The sequence below is a fragment of the Ochotona princeps genome, chromosome 15 (genome assembly GCF_030435755.1).
Source record: "Ochotona princeps isolate mOchPri1 chromosome 15, mOchPri1.hap1, whole genome shotgun sequence".
Classification (NCBI taxonomy): Eukaryota; Metazoa; Chordata; class Mammalia; order Lagomorpha; family Ochotonidae; genus Ochotona; species Ochotona princeps.
The window spans coordinates 6084789-6108405 of NC_080846.1; the positions used below are offsets into that span (position 1 = coordinate 6084789).

At 58.9% G+C, this 23617-nt stretch overlaps 1 protein-coding gene across 2 annotated transcripts; it reads right to left on the bottom strand.

Moving 5' to 3' along the window:
- Positions 1 to 1491: 1491 nt before the first annotated feature.
- GTPBP1 (GTP binding protein 1) lies at positions 1492 to 22366 on the bottom strand. 2 transcript variants are annotated; one of them, XM_004589496.2, is made up of 12 exons: positions 22021 to 22358; positions 19623 to 19734; positions 13280 to 13460; positions 12497 to 12845; positions 7711 to 7834; positions 7483 to 7597; positions 5653 to 5797; positions 5390 to 5572; positions 4748 to 4883; positions 4236 to 4414; positions 3282 to 3482; positions 1492 to 2881 (listed from the first exon to the last, which is right to left on the bottom strand). In XM_004589496.2, exons 1-12 carry the CDS (start codon positions 22210 to 22212, stop codon positions 2789 to 2791), a joined length of 2010 nt encoding a protein of 669 aa, XP_004589553.2. In that variant the 5' UTR covers positions 22213 to 22358; the 3' UTR covers positions 1492 to 2788. The 2 variants fall into 2 exon arrangements, with proteins under 2 accessions (XP_004589553.2, XP_058529298.1); XM_058673315.1 differs by lacking the exon at positions 3282 to 3482 and having other exon boundaries at positions 22021 to 22366.
- Positions 22367 to 23617: the final 1251 nt, after the last annotated feature.

Consider the following 23617-nt stretch of genomic DNA (forward strand, 5'->3'; position numbering starts at 1 on the left):
ACCCCTGTCCTCCAGGGCCGGCCCTGGACAACCAGGTCTCGATTGCGCTCTCCTGCCACAAATGCTGCACTGTTGGTCAATGTTTTTATCTCCAGATTCTAATTTATGCCTATGCAAAAGGAAAATAAACACGCAACACCCAGGGCTGATGCATGGTGTGTTCCTACAGCTGCTTGGGGCAAAATGGTTTCTTAGGCAAACCAATGTCCCCAGAGACTCATTGCTAGTTTAGCAAAGGACTGAAGATGGGCCTGGCTCAGACTTGCAGCCATGTGGGGTGGTCCCTCCTGATCTTGCCCCTCACCCACAGGATTGGACTTGCGCCCCCTGGACCTGTGGCTAGGGTGTGCCCAAGGAGACCTGGAGAGCCAGGCCTGTCCTTTGCCTCAGGCAGCTCCTCCCCAGCCGTGGCACTGACCTCAGCACCTAGCCCAGGACAGGTCCTAACCATGGCAGGCACCTGTTGTGGACAGGAAGAGTCAGAGGAGCTGTGGGCTCCTGAGAGTTCCAGGTAGAGGTGGGTCCTGTGCTCACCCTCATTCCACCCATGACCTGCTCTGCACCCAGGGCTGCTGTCAGCCATGGGCACAGCCCCAAGCAGCACGTGCAGTCACCCCAGGATCTGCTTGGCCCTCCTGGTCAGGCCTGCCCCCTCTGCCCACCTGCATGCTTTCCCATCTCTCATCCTCTCCTCAGGGCACTCCCTATGCCAAGGCATGTCTCAGGACCCTCCTCACTCAGCCAGTGCAGGGCTCCCTATAGGGTGGTGGGGTTCTGGCCAGTCCCATTCCCCCACAGGGGATGTCAGATGTCTACTGTGGGGCCCCACCATTCAGCTCCATGGAGTCACAGCTTTATTCTGCATCAACTATAAGTAGCTAGTGTTTGTCCAAGTGGGGAAGAGGACTGAACCCTGGGACACTGGAGCCTGATAACTCCCTCCTGGCAGTGTGGGCCTGCTGACCACAGATGAGATACAACCCCCTGCCTGGGGCATCAGCCAGGCTTCAAAAAGTGAGGCTCTGCTATGCCCAAGTCCTGCATTCACCACAGCCCCTATAGCGTGGGCATTAGTGTGAGGCCTCCGGGCATGAAGGCATGAGGTCAGCAGAGGTGAAGCCAAGACCAGGAGCAGGAGGAGGCCTGGCCAATAGACACAGGAGCAGTGTGGAGTAAGGCTGAGCTGGATGCTGCCAAGGCCACACTGTGGGTGAGGCCAGGTGTGGGAATTGACACTGGAAATGTATCTCTGCTCGTTTCCTTGGTTAGAAAAACAGTGATGCCCAGTCAAGAGAGGCCCCCTGGCATCCCCCCCACATTTGGCCAGCCTCAGGTTCTCCTGGAATGTGCACACCTGCCCTGAACTGTACCTGCTGCCCGGGTAGATGAGGGAACAGGTGGCTGGCCTGTACCTGCCAGAGGAGCCTGTACCTGTCTGGCAGTGCTCAGCAGCACCATCACCTGGGTGCCAAGCAGGGAATGGACACTGTCAACTCAGAACAGACTTTTATTGTGAATGCTGGTCTGGTCAGTTCATGGCCATGGGTCAGTGGTAACTAGAACACTGGGACAAGGGGAAGAGGATGAGCAGCTGGGAAGCAGGAGGAAGTCAAGGACTGGGCACAGGACAGAGGCAAGGCTCAGGAAAGGTATCTGCCCTGGCTAGCTGGGTATCCTCCTGGGCAGAAGAGCGCACCCCGTCAGCTCACCCCAATCCGAGGGCATGGAGCAGAGACCAGGCCGGCAGGGTAGGGGCTGGCACCTATGCTGGCAGGTGCAGTCCCACCCTCTACTGGAAGCCACAGTGCTACCAGACAGCAAATTGGGTTTGCCCACCCCACATCCCAACTGGGGCTCCTGAAGTGGGGTTCAGGCCATCTTTGTGCCTTGCAGCAGGTGTGGGGGCCATGTGGTGGGCAAGAGGAATATTCCCCACCCCTGCTCCCACCAACGGGTGGGGCTGGAAAATAGGATCCCAAGCAAGCCCTGGCTAGGTCACCGGCGCGCAGAAGCCCAGCCAGAACCAGTCAGGCAGGAGCAGGTGCCTGCACAGGGTGCGAGCCTTTGGGCTGGCCAGGGCCAGCCAGGCCACCACAGGATTGTCTCCGGGGGAAAGCCCGCCAGCTGTCTTTAGGTCAGAGGGACCAGAAGTGGCCAACAACCCAACGGCCACTCCCACTTGCACACCTCCAAGCCATGAGCAAGGTGATTTTGGCATCACGGCATCACCTGCTTGGGGGCTTAAGAAGGAAAGAGGAAGGGAGAAGGGAGAGCCACACTCTGCCCGAGATGAGGGGCTCCCAGCTCTGGCAGCAGGAGACACCGGCCCCCAGGGGTCCCTCGGCCCAGAGTCTGGCTCGGGGAGGGACCTTGAGAGCCAGGGAGGGAGCAGCAAGATGGAGAAGGTCTGCAGGCTCTAGAGGCCCTGAGGAGCTCACCCAGACAGACAAGGGAACGGGTGGACGGACGGTTGGACAGGCAGGGCCTCTCCCGGAGGAGAAAGGGAGACCCGGGGCCCTGGCTAGCTGCACACCTGCACCACACGCGCACGCGCACACTGGGTAGAGATATATCATAAAAAGAATAAAAACTAACGGCCCAGATGTACAAAAAATGTGAGTGAGGAGGAGGACGGGAGACAGTCCTCACGAGTCTGGCCACCTGCCTCAGCTATAAATCTCAGCCCCCTGGAAAACGGGGGCCCAGGGAGGGCGGGGCCAGAGCTGCTCACCCCGCAGCTGGGCGGGGCCGGGGCTGGAGCGCAGGCTCCCCTGGTGGCGGGGCAGGTTCAGCAGCCGCTGGCAGGAGTCACACAGGTGCCCTGGGACTTCCCCTTGTGCCGCTGGCCCCCTCGTCGGCGGCCCCCGCTGCTGGGCTTGGGCTGAAAGAGAGATGGCGGCATGTGAGATGAGACTGCACCCCATGCACTGCCCTCCCTCTGCCCCTCAGAGTCTCCTGGCAAGGTAGCAGAGACACAGGTGATGGCTGTGCAGAGTGGAGCGGGAGGACACTGGTGCCAGGACCAGAGGAGATAGGGGAGCCACGGCCAGGGGCAGCTCATATGGAGGAGCAGGGAGGAAGGGACTCTAGACAGAGTGGGGCACCAGGGACATGCCAACTGTAGGCCCACAGCACACCCTGTGATCTCCCGACCTGGGAGGGAAATCTTGGCATGTTTCTGCTCAATTTCAGTAAGACCAAGGAAAGCAGTCATGTGCGTCCTAGGAGAGCAAGGGCACATGCCGAGACAGCTGGCCCCAGCTTCCCCATGCCACGCTCACCTGTGGCAGGAGCCCACTGGATGCAGCTAGCTGGGCAGCCCCGAGAGAGGCCACTTCATCTCCAGGGGCAGCAGCTCCCACTACCGGTCCGCCAGGGGGGCCCCCCTCATCACGTTTGGTCAGGGGCCCCTTCTTCGTGGACTGCATTTTAATTTGCTGGGGCTTGGAGTTCATGGGGGAGTTGTTGGTGGTCTGCAGCAGCTGTGGGAGCCAAAGGGTGGGGTTGAGGCCGGGGCTGGGGCCAGGGCTGTAGCATCTGTTCAGCAGCCCACCCCATGCCCCCAACCCTCCTCTCATGCCCCACCTGGCAGCTCCTGGGCAGGGCCATGCAGAAGATGGAGAGGCATTCTTATCCCCACTCTGTGCCCAGGACCGCCCTGGGCTCAGGAACCGCTGTCCCACAGGCCCCAGCTTGGACCGCCCTGGCCCCAGGGACCGCTGTCCCACAGGCCCCCAGCTTGGGCCCAGGCCGCCCAGAAGGTAGGCAAAGGTCTCACAGTTTATGCAAGGCTGCCCTTGAGGCCGAGATCAACCTCAAAGGAGGGGGGTAGCCTCTGACCCCACAGCTGCAGGCCATCCAGCACGCACCACCCCTGTGCACCACAGGCCCCCTGGTGCTGACTGCAATGCCTGAGCCAGGGCAAAGCTGGGGTGTGCTTGTTCCAGCACTGCCCAAGGCCAGGGGCAAGGTCTCCAGAGATGGGCCCAGGCATCAGGGTGCACACACTCTCAAGCCTCCCACATGCCCGAGATGGGGAAGCCCAGGCACAGCCCCAACCAGTCCCCATCACTGCGGAGGGAGGCTGACCCCAGCCCCACCTTCCCTCTCCCACCGTCATGGTCAAAGCCCAGGACAGGAGGTCCGGGGGCACTGCTCAGGGGAGAAGGGAAGACTAGCAGAGGGCCACATGTCAGCCCTGTCCTGCAGGATTCCAGGTGCCCGGGGTGGCTTACCTTGGTGATGGTGCCCACGGCCTTCGTGCGGCCTTCTCGGAACACCAGCCGTTGGTCTATGTGCAGATACTCAGGGGTCTTGATGAAGCGGAAGTGCACAGTGGCCTTGTCCCCAGTCCGCAGACAGTCCTTATCCATGCTCAGGATGGTGGCCGTCTGCCGGATGCTCCCACAGTGCACTGCCAGAAGCCAACAGGCGAGGACAGGTTGGAGGCACTCAGTACAAAGGGCCCAGCGAGGCTCACGCGTCCGAGTGACCTGCCCTTGCCCCCACATGCTCTCACCCCGAGCCCTCGGGGTTGCCGTGTGGCCTTCCTAGAGGCAGGGCCCTGCTGTGCCCATCTCCCCCCCAGCTCCTCAGGGCTCCTTGGCACACAGGCGTTCAGCACAGCCACTGAAGATGCTGCTGGGTTGGCTTTGAGGGCCAGTCAGCGCCTTGGGGCCGGGCCCCAGGCAAGTGCTTGTAGAATGTGGGGACAGGCCTCAGGGCTGGCAGGGCTGTGGACACCTACCCATGGCCTGGTAGCGCGGGCTGATGGTGGTGGGGTGGTGCAGGACCAGGATCTCTGCCTCAAACTCCCAGGAGGCCTGGGGGTTCAGGCGTGGGGAGACCATCACCATGCCCTTGCGGATTGACGAGCGTTTGATCTGCAAGAGAGGGTCCACCCGCGGGCCTCACCACTGCTGCTGGCTGCTCTCCCATCCCTGCACTTCCTCCCTGACCATGGGGACAGGCCCTCAGGAAGGGAAGCCCAGGGGCCACCCACGTGGGGGTCAGGAAATGCTCTGCCCCCTGTGGGCCCCTGAAGGGCAGGTGGGAGCCGGAGCCTGGGGAGGGCCCGGGAACAGGTGGAAGCAGACAAGGTCCACTCCCCAGGCTAGTGTGGGGAGGTAAGTGCCCCAGAGCCAGCCCAGGAGATAGAGGAAGCAGGCTGCGGAGAGCCCTGGGCCCCTGTGTGGACCCTCCACAAGCAAGGGGCAGCTTCCCCATTCACCACAGCACTCGGCCAGGGGCCTGGCTTGAGCCTTGCCCAGCTGTACACTTCAGGGAGGGGCTAGCAACCTCATCCAGCAGACACGGGGACTGCAGAGGGACAGCAGAGCCCCAGAGTCTGCACACCGCAGTCCACGGGGCCCAGGAACAGGACACTCACCTTCTTGAGGGCGAAGGAGGCTGTCTGGCCGCCCCGCACCTCCTTGACAGGCATGCGCTTCCTATGGATGGACTTGACGGCGATGGACAGGAAGTTCCCCAGGGGGTCCGGGCCCAGCAGCAGCGTGTCATTCAGCTTAATGAGTCCGCGCAGCGTCGTCCCTGACACCACAGTCCCCACTCCCTGGAAGGAGGAGACGCTGACCCAGCGAGTCCGGCCCAGCTGGCCCATCCCACGGGCAGGGGCTGGCCCGTGCCACGCACCGGCACCGAGTAGGTGTCGTCGATCTGAAACTCGGCCGGCTCCTCCTCTCGGTAGCTGGTGCGGGGCGAGAGGAGGTTGAGGAACATCTTCAGCAGGTCCAGGTTCTCACCCGTGACATTGGAGATCTGGAATATCGGGCACATCCTGAGTGGCGGGAGAAGGGAGAGAAGAGAGGAAAGAGGGCTCAGGCACCAGCGGGGCCGCTCGAGGGCCCAGGGCAGGCACTGCCACCGCCGACCCAGCTCCTCCCTGCCTGTGTGTGGATGTGCGTGTGTTTGCATGGCTGGGGGAGATGGCCCGACCCTCTGCCCTTACCCCAGCCCTCCTGGCCCGAGTTGCTCCCAGCCTTCTCTTAGGTGCGAGTCCCTAAGACAGTGCCCACTCCTTGGCCTTCCACCACTGCCCACCGTGGGGCCTGGTGACTGCCCTCCTCGTGCAGGCACACAGGGGCGTGCGTGGGATCCTCAGCCACCCGCCCCTTTCCCACACAGGCCCGTGGGCACCTCTATGTGCTCTTCTCTCTCTAAGCTCGTGCCTGCAGCCACGCCAGAGGCCCCCTCCCCCTCGCTCAGCGCCACCTGGCCTGTGGGGATTCGCTCACTCCACTGCTCCTCCTCCGTCCCGAATGCCCCCTCCTATCCAGCACCAAACCCTTCCAGTCTTCCAAGTGCACCTCCAGGACCACTTCTTCCACGAAGCCCTTCCCGACGGACACTCTTCACTCCTTGGGGCTCCCGGAGAGCTTTCTGTATCTCTGTCACACATGACTATGTCTGGTTTTTCCAGAGTCATCTAAATGGCCTCTATCTCTCCTGTTTGGGGTGAATTAACCTTGAGATCAGGAATCCAACTAGCACAGCAGGTCAAGCTGCCACTTGCAATCTCAGCATCTCATCCAGAGTGCTGGTTCGTGTTTTCTGGCTTCTCTGCTCCCACGTCAGCTCTGCGCTTCTGTACCTGGGAAGGCCGCAGGTGACGGCCCAAGAACCTGGATCCATGCCATCCGTGTCAGACCAGGATGCAGTTCCTGGCTCCGGGCTCTGGCCTGATTCAGCCCTGGTTGCTGTGGCTATTTTGGGAGTGAACCAGTATCATCCTTGTACTGCCTTCAGATAAATCAATCTTATCTAAAAGAAACTGCTTAGAACAGCACCTACACAGAATGGGCTGTTGGCACAAGTGGGGCTGTCTGAAACGCGCACCCTCTGCTCATCAGTTAGGAACAGACAGAAAAGGCCCACAGCCCTGCAGGACCAGACAAGCTGAGGCAGAAGGCAGGTACTGCTTCCTGGGAGGCGGGGCTTCCAAGGAGGCGGGGCTCCAGGGAAAGCCGCAGAGTTCTTGACCAGGTTCACCTTCACCACGCAGATGCCCGGGCCAAAGCACAGAACACAGTGAAGCCTGCCAGGGGCAACTCTGAATCCCCCAGATCTGCAGGAAGCCCCCAGAACACGCATCCCATAAACAGAACAAGTGGATACATGAGCGACTTAAGCACTTGAGCCAATCTGTGAGCAGGGAACTTTCTCAAGAAACAAGACAAGTGCACAAGGACAGTTACAAAACCCTGCTGTGCACCTGCCACTTGCCAGACAGCTAAGCGCTAAGTACTTCACACACTGTTCCTGACACTCCTGAGAGCACCCTGGGGGAGGTTATTCCTGTCTCACATACACAGCTGGGACTACAGCGTCGGGTGGCCAGCACCTCAGAACATGGGGCATCTGCAGCAGGCCCTGGGCAGCACCACCAGGCTGCCCTGAGGCGGCCCGGGATAGCACTGCCCTGAGAGCCCTCTAAGACCCGCCAGAGGGCCGCTCCTGCCTCACCTCTCAGAGCTGAAGTTGGAGGCGGTGACGATCACGTCATCCTTATTTTGTACCAGCACGGGGATCTTCCGACAGCCCGGAGACTTCAGTAGGCGCTGCAGCAGCTTCAGGGTCTCTGGAAGGACAAACAACAGGCTCAGGCTGCCATCTTCCCTAGGGCCAAGCCTGTGGGGCAGGGGGGCATTCTGCCGCCACCAGCAAGGTGGAGGGGAGAGGGGTTTCGCTTACCTTGCAGGATGTTGGCAGGACACATGTCAATCTTTGTGACCACCACAAAGACGGGCACGTTGAGCGCCAGTGCCAAGCCCAGGTGTTCCTTGGTCATGCCCACGATGCCAGCATTGCTGCCCACCTGTCCCCAACATGGAAAGGACTGTTGGTGTGCGAGGTGGGCACGGGGACTCGAGGAAGGCTGGCCCTGCTAACTGGGCTGGGCAGCTAGACACAGACTTGTGGATGGTGTACAAGACAAGCCCAGCAGGGTGGACTCGGCTTCCCGCCTTGGTTCTGAGCATCCCTATACACACATAGCAGGGCAACCACCCCCACGTTAGGAGGTCGGCTGAGGTCAAAATGCCATAACACACAAAGTGTCCGCACGTGAGTGCATCAACTCCATGCCAGGCAGCGACAGCTGGAGCTGTGTCACTACTGCTTCCTGGGACAGCAGGTTTGGAAGAGTGCCCTACAGCCAGGCTAGTGAGGGCATGTGGGCAAAACGTGTCACACAAAAGGCAAACTTACTGCTGATACGGGATAATCTCCTTTAAAAACTCTTTAAATAATGTACTCATTCAAGAGACAAAGAGACAGCAAGCCGGCGTGCTCTCAACTGCTGGTCCATGCCCAAAGGCCCACAGAGGCCAGAGGGGCTGGAGCAAGCTGTGAGCCCACCTGCTGGACCTTGTTGCTGCCCTCACCCTCCAGGGACCGCATTAGTAAGGAGCCAAGGTCACACATCAGACCCAGTCCCCCAGACATGCAACATGTGTGTCTCAAGCAACGGCTTAACCTCCAGGCCACATGCATGCTCTCCAGATAGGCTTTAAAGGGAGAAAAAAGGGCCCAGTGTGGTAGCCTAGTGGCTAAAGTCCTCGCTTTGCACATGCTGGGATCCCATATGTGTGCCAGTTCCTGTCCCAGTGGTCTCGCTTCCCTTCCAGCTCCCTGCTTGTGGCCTGGGAAAGCAGTCAAGGACAGCCCAAAGCCTTGGGACCCTGCACCCATGTGGGAGGCCCAAAAGAAGCTCCTGGCTCCTGGCTTCTGATCAGCTCAGCTGTGGTCATTGGGATCATTTGGGGAGTGAATCATCGGATGGAAGATCTTCCCCTCCATCTCGGCTCCTCTTTGTATATCTGACTTTCCAATAAAAAAAATAAATAAATCTTAAACAAAAAAGGGAAGGGAGAAAAAAGTCAAGTGTGCGTGGTGTAGTGTGCTCCCACAGGTGAGCTGACGGGGTCTCTGCTTGAGGAAAGCAGCTGTGAGGCCAGTGCCATGAGCAGTATGTGAAAAGCAAGCAGCTGTAAGGCTTGTGGGGCGCATGCGCGCCCGACGGGCATGGTGTTGCTTCCTGCTTGCAGGAACAGGCCTCACTCGGAGAGCGTGTGCAGAGCAAGTGCGGCTCCAACCTACTTTGAACGGACTCAGCCAAAGAAACTCAACAACATCAAAGCAAAACAACCCAACAAGACACACACGCACATTTATATCCACCACGCATAGAAAATGCCAATTATCTGGGCATCGAAACTGTGGGTCTGTGGTGTTGGTCATGCGTGGACTCTACTGGTGGGAGTGCAAGACGGCACTGAATGCACACAAGAAACTAGAAATACGGGTTATCCCTGGGAGCAGGCTGGGCAGAGGGAGGTGGGGCTTTCAACTGAACCCTCAGTGTCTTCCCCAGCGGTGGAACCCAGTGATTACCCACTGAAACTCCATAAAAAGCAAGAGCAAAGGGCACAGTGCCTGCACAGGGCACCGCATGCCTCCCTGCGATGTGCCATTTGACTGTCACCACCCCCAGGGGACCCTCACTGACCAGGGAACGCTGTTCACCCTGTCGCCCCACCACCAGGATGCCGTCACAATCATTCCCCCCCCCCCAGCCTTCGTCTTCCCACCCACCTCCTCTCCAGTGCTTTCCAGACAGCCTTTCTCCTTGCGATACGGCTGAGAGAGTGCTCTACCACTCTGCTGTCTTCATGCCGCACAATCATTTTATTTATTTGAGAGGCAGAGAGTGAAAGCGAGGCAGATGTCTCCTATACACAGGGTTCACTCCCTAAACGCCTGTCACAGCCTCCAACTCCACCTGGGTCTCCCAGGCGAGTAGCAGGGACCCTAGTTCTTGAAGTACCACCTGCTGCCTCCCAGGGTGGACCCGAGCAGGAAGCAGGTGCACACTGAGTCCCAGCTGCCCCACCTGCCATCAAGATCTCTGTCAATGCACCTGGCAAAGCAAAAGACAGCCCAGACGCTTAGGCCACTGCGACACATGTGGGAGATTCAAATGGAGTTCCAGGCCCTGGCTTTGGCCCAGCCCAGCCCTGGTTTTGTGGCTCTTTGGGGAGCGAAGCCGCCAACGAAGATCTAAGTGTTGCTCCATCTCTCACTGACTCTCTTCCAAATAAGCAGCAAATTTTTTTTTTTTTAATTAGAAAGTCAGATACATAGAGAGGAAGAGCTTCCATCTGAAGATTCACTCCCCAAGTGACTGCAATGGCAAGAGCTGAGTCAATCTGAAGCCAGAAGCCAGGAGTTTTTTGGGTCACTCACGCGGGTGCAGGGTCCCAAGACTTTGGGTCATCCTAAACTGCTTTCCCAGGCCACAAGCAGGGAGCTGGATGGGAAGCAGGGCTTCCAGGACATAAACTTGTGCCCAAACTGGTGCATGCAAGGCAAGGACTTTAGCTACAATGCTACTACGTTGGGCCTGATCTTTAAAGATAAATGAACAAGTTGGTTTCCTTAACCTTCTTGATATCAACTACACAAGTGCCCTAGGTCTACCTTGTGACATGCTCATGCAGACCCTTCATGGAAAGCAGCTTTCTCCGGGCAGGTGAGAGGAGGAGAGGGCCTCGGCAGTGTTACACGGCACGGAGGGCAGGGGAGAGGAGGAGAGGGCCTCAGCAGTGTTACACAGCACGGAGGGCAGGGGAGAGGAGGAGAGGGCCTCGGCAGTGTTACACAGCACGGAGGGCAGGTGAGAGGAGGGAGAGGGCCTCGGCAGTGTTACACGGCACGGAGGGCAGGGGAGAGGAGGAGAGGGCCTCAGCAGTGTTACACGGCACGGAGGGCAGGGGAGAGGAGGAGAGGGCCTCGGCAGTGTTACACGGCACAGAGGGCAGGGGAGAGGAGGGAGAGGGCCTTGGCAGTGTTATACGGCACGGAGGGCAGGGGAGAGGAGGAGAGGGCCTCGGCAGTGTTACACGGCACAGAGGGCAGGGGAGAGGAGGGAGAGGGCCTCGGCAGTGTTACACGGCACAGAGGGCAGGTGAGAGGAGGGAGAGGGCCTCGGCAGTGTTACACGGCACAGAGGGCAGGGGAGAGGAGGGAGAGGGCCTCGGCAGTGTTACACGGCACGGAGGGCAGGGGAGAGGAGGAGAGGGCCTCAGCAGTGTTACACGGCACGGAGGGCAGGGGAGAGGAGGAGAGGGCCTCGGCAGTGTTACACGGCACAGAGGACAGGGGAGAGGAGGAGAGGGCCTCGGCAGTGTTACACGGCACGGAGGGCAGGGGAGAGGAGGGAGAGGGCCTCGGCAGTGTTACACGGCACGGAGGGCAGGGGAGAGGAGGGAGAGGGCCTCGGCAGTGTTACACGGCACGGAGGGCAGGGGAGAGGAGGGAGAGGGCCTCGGCAGTGTTACACGGCACGGAGGGCAGGGGAGAGGAGGGAGAGGGCCTCGGCAGTGTTACACGGCACGGAGGGCAGGGGAGAGGAGGAGAGGGCCTCGGCAGTGTTACACGGCACGGAGGGCAGGGGAGAGGAGGGAGAGGGCCTCGGCAGTGTTACACGGCACGGAGGGCAGGGGAGAGGAGGAGAGGGCCTCGGCAGTGTTACACGGCACGGAGGGCAGGGGAGAGGAGGGAGAGGGCCTCGGCAGTGTTACACGGCACGGAGGGCAGGGGAGAGGAGGGAGAGGGCCTCGGCAGTGTTACACGGCACGGAGGGCAGGGGAGAGGAGGGAGAGGGTCTCGGCAGTGTTACACGGCACGGAGGACAGGGGAAGTGAGACTGCCGGGAGCCTAAGACGCTCAGGTGGGGCGGTGACAGGTGCTCAGCACTCTGCCATGCCCTGCTCCCCCGATCTGGCTCAAGGAGCCTGAGCTGAGTGGTTGCGTTTGAGGGGTGACTTGCTCAGCTGTGAACAGATGCCTGTGTTTACTACACCGAAAGTGGGCGGCTGGGGGCACTGATGGGAAACCTGGCTTCTTGCTACCATCCCTTCCGTGGAGCTGTGCACAAGATGGCGGCCTCACCAACCCCACCGTGTCCAGAGGGGACGAGGGCCAGGACACACATGTAGGCTTAGCTGCTGCCCCTCTCCTTGCCAGTCACCCTACGTGATGAGCTGCTTCAATGCCTACTCGCCAATCCACAGGCTCCCCGTGAGGTCCGTGCTGGCCTGCTCACACATCACAAGGCCCAGCACCACACCGGGCACTGGGACCTCTGGCCATGCGCGTGTGTGTCGGCTGAGCCTGTTCCCTCCCCAGCTCTGGCAGGGCCAGCTCCTGGGCCCTCTCAGGGCCTCCCCAACATGAGGTTGCCACCTATAGCACCTCCTCACGTAGCCATGGAGAAGTCCACCACTCTATACCAAACCCAACAGCACACTGCAAATGATAGCCTGGCCTCTGCCAAGCGGACCCCCTCCTGGCCCTCAGGGGGCAAGTTCAAGCTCAGCGCTACAAGAAGCCCACACAGGACTGGGTGTCCCCCTGGGAGCACCACCCTACCCTGGCATGGGCCCTCCCCACCCCACCCCTGCACCCCCTCACACACCATGAGCATGCAGAAGTCGGGCAGGTGGCCCGTCATGCCAAAGACAGTGGTCTTCAGGTACTTCTCGTGGCCGGCCAGGTCGATGAAGGTGATCACCTTGGTGGACTTCTCACAGATCTTGGTCCACTCCAGGCTGCCGCCATGGCTGTCAGGCTTGTTCACCACGTTGCCTTCACTGTCGAAGCCCAGGATGTCATTGCCCACGCTGCTGGTGCGGCCCGATTCAATCTCGTGTTTGTGGCGGAAGAGCTTCTGGCGGGCAAAGCCTCGGCCATTGTCCAGCTCCCCGTGGGTCAGGACACCCAGAAGTGTGCTTTTGCCAGCGTCCACGTTGCCCACGACTGCTACCCTGCATGTACATGACCCACATGCCCGTGCGAGTTAGTGGGGGAGAGGTGAGAGACCCTCAGAGCTGCAGGCACGGGCTACTCGGCCAGGCTGGCCCCGAGCTCTCCGGCTCCTGGGGCAGAATGCCGGGCACAGCCCTGGGCTGCACACAGAGAGCAGAAGAAACCATTCTGGAACACTGGGCTTCTCCCTTAGTGTCCCCCTGTTCCCAGAGGAACCCAGAGTGCCCCTCGAATCATTTCCCGGGTTCCTGTCCTGACAAGAAACCAGCACAGCCAGTGGAGCCGCTCACCACTCCCTCACAACTTAGGAATGGATGAAAAGGGAACTTGGACACCCTGGACATTGGCCTCCTGCCTCGGGAGCAGCAGGGCAGGGGTGGAACTGACACCTGCTCCGGGAAGCCCTGCCCCCAGGCCCAGGAAGCCGCCTCACCTGACCTCCAGGAAGTCATTGTCTCCTACGCGTTTCCGGACCAGGTAATCCCGCACACGGCCCCCAGCCTCTTGCCGCTCCCGCAGGAGGATGACATCGGCCTCGATCTGCTCCGCCATGCTCTTGACAGTGGCGTAGGAAGCCTCCATGTCGGCCTCACTCAGCCCATACTCAGTTCCATCTGGTGACAAGAGCCCAGATGTCAGAGTGAGGGAGAGGAGCCAGCCAGCCACCTCCCCTACAAAGTGCTGTCTGGTCCCGGAGGGAAAACATGGCGCATTCCGCCTCAAGAAGAGAGTGGGCAGGTGCACAGTAGGGCACAGTACCATGGGCATGCCACCGAGTAGGGCACCAGGCCAACTCACTCAACAGCAAACACTGAGCCTCTCCCAGGTCTGTGCCAGCCCCATGCTGGGCATTGGGAATTCAGGTGCCCTCGTGAGCTCCTGGCTGGGCAGGAGGCAGTCAGCAAAGGAATGAAGGATGGCATGGCTTGAGTGCTGAGCCACAGAACTGGATAAGGGAGATGAAACTTTCCTCCCTTGCTGGTGCCCAAGCCATGGCTCTTGGGTGAGAAATGAGTTGGCAGAGAAAGGAGGAGGCACTCCTTGGAGCGTGGCCGACCCTGGCACATTCAGGGGTATGGAAGCGGCTCGGCGTGTTCAGGAGCAGGACGGGGAGGTGAGAGAAGGTGAGGCAGAAGCTGGGGTGTGGGATGGACACAACACTGCCACAAGACACCTGTGTACTGGGCAGCGGAAAGCCGGTGCGGGGTGGCGGCCAGGCCGGGCCGGGGTGTGACCACAGGGCTGGCTGTGCCTTAGAGAGACATGATGGACATGGAGGAGAGAGGGAAGCAGCAAGCAGGAGACCAGAGGGGGAGTCTTTAGGAAAGCTGTGTGGCACGCCAGGCTTAAAGGTGAGGACGGAACTGCAGGCAATAGGAAGGGTAACTGAGATGGCTCAGGTGAGGTGCCCAGCAGGCCACCTGGAAAGTGGGCATCGGCTGAGGGGTATGGGGCAGACCGATGGGCAGACAACCGAGCAGTTAGAGCACACCCGTGTGACAGCCTCTGCTAGGCTCTCCCCATATGACCACATCCTGTCCCCAGGAGCCCCACTCCACCCCAGGGCTGGCCCATCCAGCCTGAGCAGGCCTGATCTTTCACCACCTCCAAAAAGCCTTGGGGGTACCAAGGATGCACCCCATTTTCTCTTCTCTCCTCTACAAATGAGCTTGGGTCGCCCCTAAATAAAGATGCCCCAATGACCTACTTTAACAATTGTTTCCTCGGGCTTCCGCAGGCCAGCAAATATCTCACGAAGAATCTAGGGTTCGGAGTGACGGCTCAATTGCCTAATCCTCCCTATTTGCATGCCAGAATCTATATGGGCGGTGGATCACGTACCGGCTGCTCCACTTGGCCAATCACCCTTGGGGAGCCTCTTCTCTTTACTCCCGACCTCCCTCGGAGTTACCTGTCACTCTGAGAGCTACAGGAGCAGTCAGGTCTGGCACTGTCTGCTTCCCAGAGCCCAGTACTTGGTTTTTCTGCCTGCACAGTAATCCCTCAGTCCTGAGTCCAGACCTCACTACCGCAGCCTGACCCCTGCCAGCCTGGACACTGGTCACCTGACAAAACACTGTGTCTTGCCGCCTGTTCAAAGGGGGTGTCATAGAGCCCTCTTCACAGAGGGGCAGTGCACCCAGTGTGTTTGGGCCGGGAGGCAGCACAGTAGCCCTACAAATTTAGGCCCTCCCATCCCAGGAACCCAGAGCACTCCCCCTCTCCCCCACCCACAGTCAGGTCACAGCCATGTCCTTCTAGCTTCCCAAGCTCCACAGTCCCAGCAGGGCGGCCTGCTGCCCCAGGCGTTTGAACTCACCCATCCTCTTGCCATCTACCCTGCTCACCAACCCACTGCCACCAGCCCGTTTCAGCAACCAACAAAGGGGATCCTCACCTGCTCTGAGTTACCTGGCTCCATTTTGTCCAACTCCATGCCCCCCCCCCACCTTCTATGCCCCCCCCACCTGTGAGTTAAGGAAGCCACAGCACTGACGTTACTTCCAAGTCCAAGGCTCTAAAGAGCTCCCCAGGCCCAACAGCGCTCTCACCCCAATTCCTTAAGGATCCCCAACCATCCCACACCTCTCCTCCAGAGCTCTGGCGCTGGCCTAGTGGTCCAGGTGTCATCCACACCCAGTGCCCAGCACAGCCCCGGCTCTGCTCCCCAGACTCAGCCCACCAGTACGTATGCTCGGTCTCCCTCACCAAGTTCACCACGACGGCCTTGGGTCACAGTGTTTTGTGTACGTGACCTGCCCACAACACAGCCTGAGTATTAGGACATATTCATTCCAGGGGCGGGGGTGGCGGTGAGAGGTACCCTCAAATGTTTGTAAAACGTAAAACAAATGAGCAAGAAGGAACAACTGGGCTGAGGCGTGAGCTTGGAGAGCCGGTGGGGTGGGAGAAGAGCTTGCAGCAGCACTAGCCAGCCTCGCCAGCTCCCTCTCCCACATCACACCTCATTCCCCAGCTCCGCAGCAAGACCTGCTATCAAGGCTGCCCTGCAGAGCACCCCAAGCCCCTTCTCTGGCACACACTGTGTTCCTCACTCTGCAGGAATGGAGCCCAAGGCCAAGAGAAAGACGGCCGGGGTCCAACTGTGAAAGGTCACATGCAATCATGCCTGACCCTAAGTGCAACTGCCAGTTCATTCACCTTTCTTTCTGGCATTTTCCGGCTCAGTGGGCTGCCCAGGGCTCCCAGACTATAGGATAAAAACCTGACCTTTTGGGCACAAGTGTTCAAGGGCCCCTGGCTTCTGCTGGGCCCATCTCTCTTCCCAACACTGCTACCTCACGGGCTGCTCCTGCCCAGCCAAGGCCCTGCAGGCTGCACACCGCCACGCCGCTGGCCACGGGACCCCCTTGCCTGCCTTCTGCACTGCCAGCATCAGCCCTCAGGGCAGCTTTTCCCAACTCCTCCCCAAAGACTGAACATTTCTTCCGGTCTCAGAAAGTGCTGGCTTAGCACTTGAGGCATGCCCAAGGCTCCTTCTGAAAGAAATCTCAAAGGGTATCACCACAACGTGGGCCCTTAAAACAAATCACTGTCGCGGGGCAGTGTAAACAGTGGAGACACTGTTTAGAGGCCCACATCCAAGTATCTAGTTCAAGTCCCAGCTGAGTCCAATCCAGCTTCCTGCTTAGGATCAACCCTGGGGGGCAGCAGGCGATGACTCAATTACTGTGATCCACGCTGCTGATACGGGACTCTGACAGCGTCCTGGGCTCCTGGCTTCTGTCTGGTCCATAGCAGCCCTGGGAGGAACTAGTGGATGGAAACTGTTTCTCTCTGCCTTCCATAAGAAAAAGGAAAATAAACAAAGGTTTATTTTTAAAGATTTATCTATTTACTTGGAAGGCAGAGTTACAGAGAGAGGGAGAGACAGAGAATCTTTCATCCACTGGCTCAATGCCCAAATGGCTCCCACAGCCAGGGCTGGGCAAGGCCTAAGCCAGCAGCCAAAAGTGCCCATGGTGAGTGGCAGGGGCCCACTTCTGCCGCTCTCTCAAGCCATTTAACAGCAAGCTAGATTAGAATGGAGCAGCTGGGACACTAATGCACCATATGGAGTGGGGGCATGGGAGGCAACAGGCTTAACCCACTAGGCCCCATGCAGCCCTGAGAGGTCTACAGTTACTACAGCTACTAATGCCAGCTAACATTCCTGTAGTACAAACTCCCATGCTAGCTACACATGTGGTACATGGTGCATGTCAACTGATGTCCTTGTATCTTCAGGGCAGCCTTTCCTAACAACCCCACAAAGATTGAACACTGAGAGTCCTGCCTTAGCACCTGAGGAGTGCCCAAGGTTACAACACAAGATAGCTCCTTGCATTATCCCCATGAATCAGCAGAAACCTGGACCTGCCAGGCTGCAGACGCTAGCTACTAGGCTGTACTGCCTCCTTTCAAATAACTGACCTTGAATTTAGAATCTGCATTTAAGGAACACATGCCTTTGCACTGCTTAGAACTGAAAAAACAAACAAACAAACAAACAAACAGGGGCTGGAGGTCCACCCTGTGGCACCAGCATCCCATATGGGCACCAATTCATGTCCTGGTTGTTCCACTTCTGATCCAGTTCTCTGTTTATGGCCTGGGGAAGCAGTAAAGCATGGCCTAAGTCCTTGGGACATTGTACCCACATGGGACCCCTGGCTCCCAGCTTCAGCTCAGCTCAGCTCTGCCTTTCCGAAAATTAATAAAATCTTTTAAAAGAGGAGGAAAGACCAAAAGGAAGATCTTCAATCTGCTGGTTCATTGTCCAAGTGGTTGCAATGGCCAGAACTGAGCCCATCCAAAGCCAGGAGCCAGGAGCTTCTTTCAGGTCTCCCACACGGGTGCAGGGTCCCAAGGCTTTGGGCTCTCCTTGGCTGCTTTCCCAGGCCACAAGCAGGAAGCTGGAAGGGAAGCCATGCCACCAGGATACAAACCGGCACCCATATGGAATCCCGGCACAGCAAAGCGAGGACTTCAGCCACTAGGCTACTGCGCCCAGCCCATAAAATAAATAAATCTTTTAAAAAAATCTTAATTTAGAACTCTGAACTAAGGTGGGGAGGATATCATTACCCACATCACAGAGGCAGAGTGGGAGTGACAGGGCCAAGTACGGGGCAGCCGCGAGAACTCGGGGTGCCCAGCCTGGTCCGGTCCTGTTTAATGGTGGACCTGTTTAACTAGTTGCACTCTCCTTCTCCCTCTGAGGGATTCCAGCAGGAAGGAGTCACGGAGTCTGATGGCGTCCCACTGGCAGATGCAGGACAAGGCTGGGCTGTTGCAGGTGGCATAATGAGTGCCTGACATCCTACGCTTTGCTGCGGGAGGGTTAATTAGCTGTGCGTTGCCAAGGCGGGTACAGCTCCCTGAGTCCACATTAAAGGATGAGGGAAATGAGGGGGTGGTGGGGCAGTATCCAGGGTCTGAGTCCGACACTGACTACAACTAACATACAAGCGGCTCCTGGAACTCCATGAGGTCCCTAGGAAAGGTGGCTGTGCGTGCACCCGGTTGCCAGGGGAACAACCTTTGCTGGCCTGACACTCACTGTTCCACGTGCAGCCTGTGACCATGTGGCCCACTGTTACCCTGTCCTCCATGTACAGCCCCACGGACCTGTCTGACCAAGCTTTCCTTTAGCATTTGGGAAGGTGGCAGCAGTGACAGGAAATGCAGGTGGGCCAGGAGGGGACTCTGGAGGAAGACCCAGCAGGTCACTACAGGGAACCCTTGTCTAGGCCACCTGTGCTTACCTCCCACTGCCTGCCTCCTGGGGCCGGGGCTGATTTTAAGTAGCCAAAAGAACTTTGCAACAGTATCCAGCCTCAGGAGACCCTGAATAGGAACAGCTGGCACACTTGAAGCAGGATGCTGATGGGTTAGGACCTGCCTTTCTGCAGCCTGCATGAGCTGGGACAATGGCCTCTCCAATGCGGGCTTCCCGTGACGCTGACAGGCCCAGGCTGCCTCTGGGGAGCCCCCAGCTGTCACATTAGCAGAGATAATGTCAGGATCAAGATCAAGGCACGTGGCCTCGTGTGAAGGGGAGTGGCCAGGAGCACGCAAGGAATAAAGAGCCCCCACCGTGATCTGGCCTGTGCCATGGGGACGGTCACACCAGTGGAGAAGAGGCTGGGGGACAATGACTGGTCCCTTTCAGAATGGTGACAATAAGCCTACCGTCTGACAGACTCTTGTGGGGGAGAGAAGAAACCTTGCGTTATCACTGCCACCCAGATGGAACAGGGGGTGTGGCCCTGGCCCAAGGCCAGCTGACAGAGGAGGAATCCTGGGCATCTCTTCCGGCCAGTGGCCAGCAGCCAGCATCAGCAGCCAGCAGTCAGCGCCAGGAGCCTCAGAGGCCCTCTGCCGAGCAGGAAGTCAGCGGCCACGGCCACGGCCTGGAGACCAGGGTTAGCTTCACTAGGACTTGCTTGGTTACTCTCAACAAGAAGCTTCCTTGCTCAGCGCTGCTGAGGCTACTTCTTTTATGCAAAGAGAGAATACAGCAGGTGGCAAGGAAGCCTCCGAAAGACTTAAGGAAAGTGAATCTTTAAAGGAATGCCTCAGGACCTGAAAGTGGAGCAGAGTAAAGGTTCACTCTGAGCTCAGGGGTCCCTTTCACTTGAAACCAACAGCCTTAGGACCCTCAACAGTCACAGCAACTGAGATGTGGGGGCAGCCGGGTGGAGAGGGAGAGAACAGCATGCTCTGCGTCATGTTCACAAACACAAAGAAAGTGAAAGGAAAGCTATGCTCACCTGATCCCTGCCCAATGACATATATGGTCTCTCCGCATCCCTCGTCCATCCTCTCCCACATCTGCCGAAGGAGGCTGTCATACTGTTCTGCCGAGGGGCTCACTAGCACCAGCTAGAAGAGAAACCAACAGCCTTAGGACCACGCTTCCCAGCAGCCACAGGCCGCCTGACCCAAGGCCCGCTGGGAATGCCACAACACCCTAACCACAAGCAGCTACCTGGCTGGGCCCCTCTCCTCCAGCAGCCTAGAACCAGAGCCCTTCCCTGGGCAGAATACACTACACTGGGCATGTCTAAGCCACCTGCCACTTCAGCAGGGCAGGGGTGGGTATGGGGGGGACCAACCACTGAGCACCAGGTACTGTGGGTAAAACGCGTGGCAGGGCTCTGTGCTTTCAGGCCAAAGTCTGCTCCCTGCAGTATGAACAGGATGCTCAAAGGGGGGGCTGCCCGGCCATGACCTTACCCTTGGGTCACTGGCTCCCACAGCGACTGCTCTCTGGACAGTCTGCCAATCAAGTGAAAACAGCCCCCCTCTTGGAGGGGGGTCACCATCAGCAAATGACCACTGCCACTAGAGTGAACAGCAGCTCCAGCAGCATACGCATCATTTCTGCCAGAGCCTGAAGGTGTGGACCCTCCATCTGGGTATTCAGGTACCAACAAGCACATCAGACCCATCCTCTAGCCTGTGATCTTGGACAAAGAACTTAACCTCTAAGAGCCCCAGTCCAATCTGTAAAATGGAAAGGTTACTCCTGGTATCCTATGGTCACTAGGAATACCTAATGAGGGAGCAGGTGTCCTAAGCACAGTGGGCTAAGTCCCTGCTGGTGCTGGCATCCATGACCAAGTGCTGGTTTGATTCCTGGCTTCTCTGCTGCCAATCCAACTTCCTGCCAAGGCAGCCAGGAAATCAGGGAACAAAGGCCCAAGTCCTTGAGTCCCTGGTACCCAGGTGGACACCTGGAAGGGGATCTTGGATCCTGCATGATCCCAGCCCAGCAGTGAACCAGCAGATGGAAGTTATCACTCTGCTTTTCAAATAAAGAAATCTTAGAAACAAAAATTAAAAAAAAAAAAAAAAAAGACCCACAAAGGCCAAATGTAACAGGCAAACACCCAGTCCATAGCTCAGTATGTTATCACAGAGTTGGAAAACCTGCCCGGATGACACCAGCCACGCTGGCCAGTACCTGCAGCTGCCTCATTTGGTCCATCATTTGATTGCTAAGTAATCACCATGCTGCTAGCTTCTAACACTCCCCCCTCCCCCACAGGCAGCTTCCCTCCTGGGCACAATGGTCTTCAGGCACACATGCCTGCTCCATTTCAGACCGGTGAGGCACACTTCCCCACCAGGTGCTGAGGTAATACTTCCCTGTTCCTGGAAGCCCCACTGTCTCCCAGCATGCGGTCAGGCCTCCCCAGCACCTGGGTCCTGGGCGCTGGGCACTTAGAAGTCAGGTGCACACAGCACAGCTTCCCTGTGTCACAGGGCATCTCCCTGCTCGGCCCTGGAAGCACCTAGCAGGGCCACTGAGACACACAGGACCTGGCTGACTTCTGTAAGGCCAGTGGGCGGGACACAGCTGGCATGGGGCTGGCTGTGGGGGAACCTATCTCCTGAATTCCGGGAGCTATACACAATTTCAAAGCTCGACAGGTGTCTAGCCTAAGTACCCCCGCCCCCCCGGGAGGCACCGCGGGTTGTTGAATCAACACAGCGAGCTACCCTAACAAGCTAACTTTCTGGTCCCTCTCACGCCAAGCAGGTGGTGGTCCCCCCGCTCCCGCCTACCCAGCCCACACCAAATGAAACGCCCCCTCGTTCCTGGCCTCTGTCCCGGGCACAAGGCCCACTCCTAAAATTACAGGTGCCCGCCCTCGGACACTCATCTGCCCAGCGCCGACTTTCTGTTTCCTTTCCCGAGAGGACTGGCTGCGACCCGTCCCGCGCGCCCCTCTGCCCACGTCCCGATCCCGCCACGAGACACCCACCCCCCGCCGCACGGGATGGTCCCTCGGGGTCCCACTCCCAGCCGGAGACCGAGCGAGGAGGATGCGGCGCGCAGCCGGGCGCGGGGTCCGGGGACGGGGACCGCGCGGCAGCCGCCGGCGCCCCCGTTCCACGTGGCGATGCCCAAGGGTTGTGATCTTGGCGGGAGCCGGGAAGGCGGGAGGGAGGCCCAGGCGGCCGGCTCGGAATGGGGGCATCCTGCGGCGGCCCCCCTGGCGCCGCCGGCTCCCGCACGCCCCGCAGAGCCGCAGGTGGGCGGGCTCGGCCGCCTCTCGCCGCCCCTCCCTGCTCGCCGACAGGGGCCAGCCGTGGCCCCGGAGACCGCTCGGCCCGCCGCCCGGTCCCCCGGCACTCGCCGCCGCCGCCGCCGGGGCCTACCTTGCTGGTGAGGTCCAGCTCCGGCTCGCCGTTGAGCGCCTCGCCGTCCTCGCTGCAGTCCGAGTCGAAGCCCCCGTGGAGCCGAGCGGCCGCCGCCGCAGCCCTGGCCGCCCCCGGGGAGCTGGGCTCGGGGGCGAACATCGAGGCCGGGACCGGCGAGTCCATCGGGGAGCGACTCCGCTCCGCCGCCATCTTTAATAACTTAGGCTAATTCGCAGCCGGTTTCCCTCCCTCCTGGCTTCATTTGACTAATCTATGCAGGACACGCCCCCTCCGGAATAATTTATACGAAGCCTGTGCTGTGAGCAGGGCGACACGTTATCTCTAGCTAAAGGAATAGTCGGTCCCGGCTTCTCACAGCACCAATCACTGCGGTCCCTGCAAAGCACCTCATGAATAATTAATGACCCCCAAATCCCAACAACAAATGTCGGAGACGTCACGCGCCTGGAGCCTTCCCGGGGCGGGGGCAGCTGGCTGTCCACGCGCCCCATCCCGGAGCCTTCCCGCCAATGGGAGCCGAGTGGAGTCTGACTGACGCAGCAACTGTCCAATGAGCATAGCAGCAACGTCACTGCGCACCGCCCCCTTGACTCTCCCGCTTTCCAGAGGCGGAGCTCGGCTTCCAAGTGGTCCTGCCAAACACCTGGAGGCCGAGTCTCTTGATGATGGACAGGTACTTGGTCCAATCGGGGCCCTCGATTAGGTCCCGCGCCCCGGGCCGGGGCTCCGGGAGAGTAAACTGCAACAGGAGACGCCCACTCCAGTCCGTGACCGAGGCGCGGGCTGGAACAGCGAGGTCCGGCGTGCTGGCACGCTCCAGGTGATTTGAATAGGACGATCGATGCCGCGTATTCCAAGAGTTGTAGTACTAGAGTAGCCGGAGCCAGGCCATTAATTCAATGCTGAGCTCAGAGGAGAATTCTCCATTCATTGTCTCTGAGGGAGGAGCTGCGTGCGCGCGAACACTTACACACACACGGTGTGCAAGCCACAAGCACTATGAAGCCACGCTTTTACCAGAGGATCTTCATTTGTGAGAAACCCCACTCCCAAACATCCACAGCACACATCTGGGTTTTAAATTCCCGTTTCATCCAACCAGACAGCCTGGCCCTTCCGTTCCATAGGGTTTCACCACGGTCTCAGCGCTGGCTTCCTGAGCGAGGAAGAGAAGGGAAGGACGCAGGAACTAGGGGTGTGGCTCGTAGGTGTTTTCCACTGTGTACTACGGAGGTGTGTTCATCCCACACACAGCTGGCAAACTGGGAAGTCACCAAATTCCCCAAATCCGGGTAGGAGTTCCAAAGGACTCTCCCCCACACACACCTCTCGTTAAATCGCTCACTAACGTCCTCTCAATATTCACTCCTGTCCCGTGAGATGATTATGAAAATCTGGGTTTGACAGAAAAGCCCAATATCAAGATATTGTAAGGCACCATGATGGTGATGCTGTGAAATGCATATTTGGCCTTTGTCCCTGATTCCCCTCAGACACTCCCTAAGACCCTGGTTACAATTGCACTGAGCGCTAGTGGATAAATTGAGGGGGCTCTGCCCTGGAGCAAGTGTCCATCTCACACTTGGTAAATCCT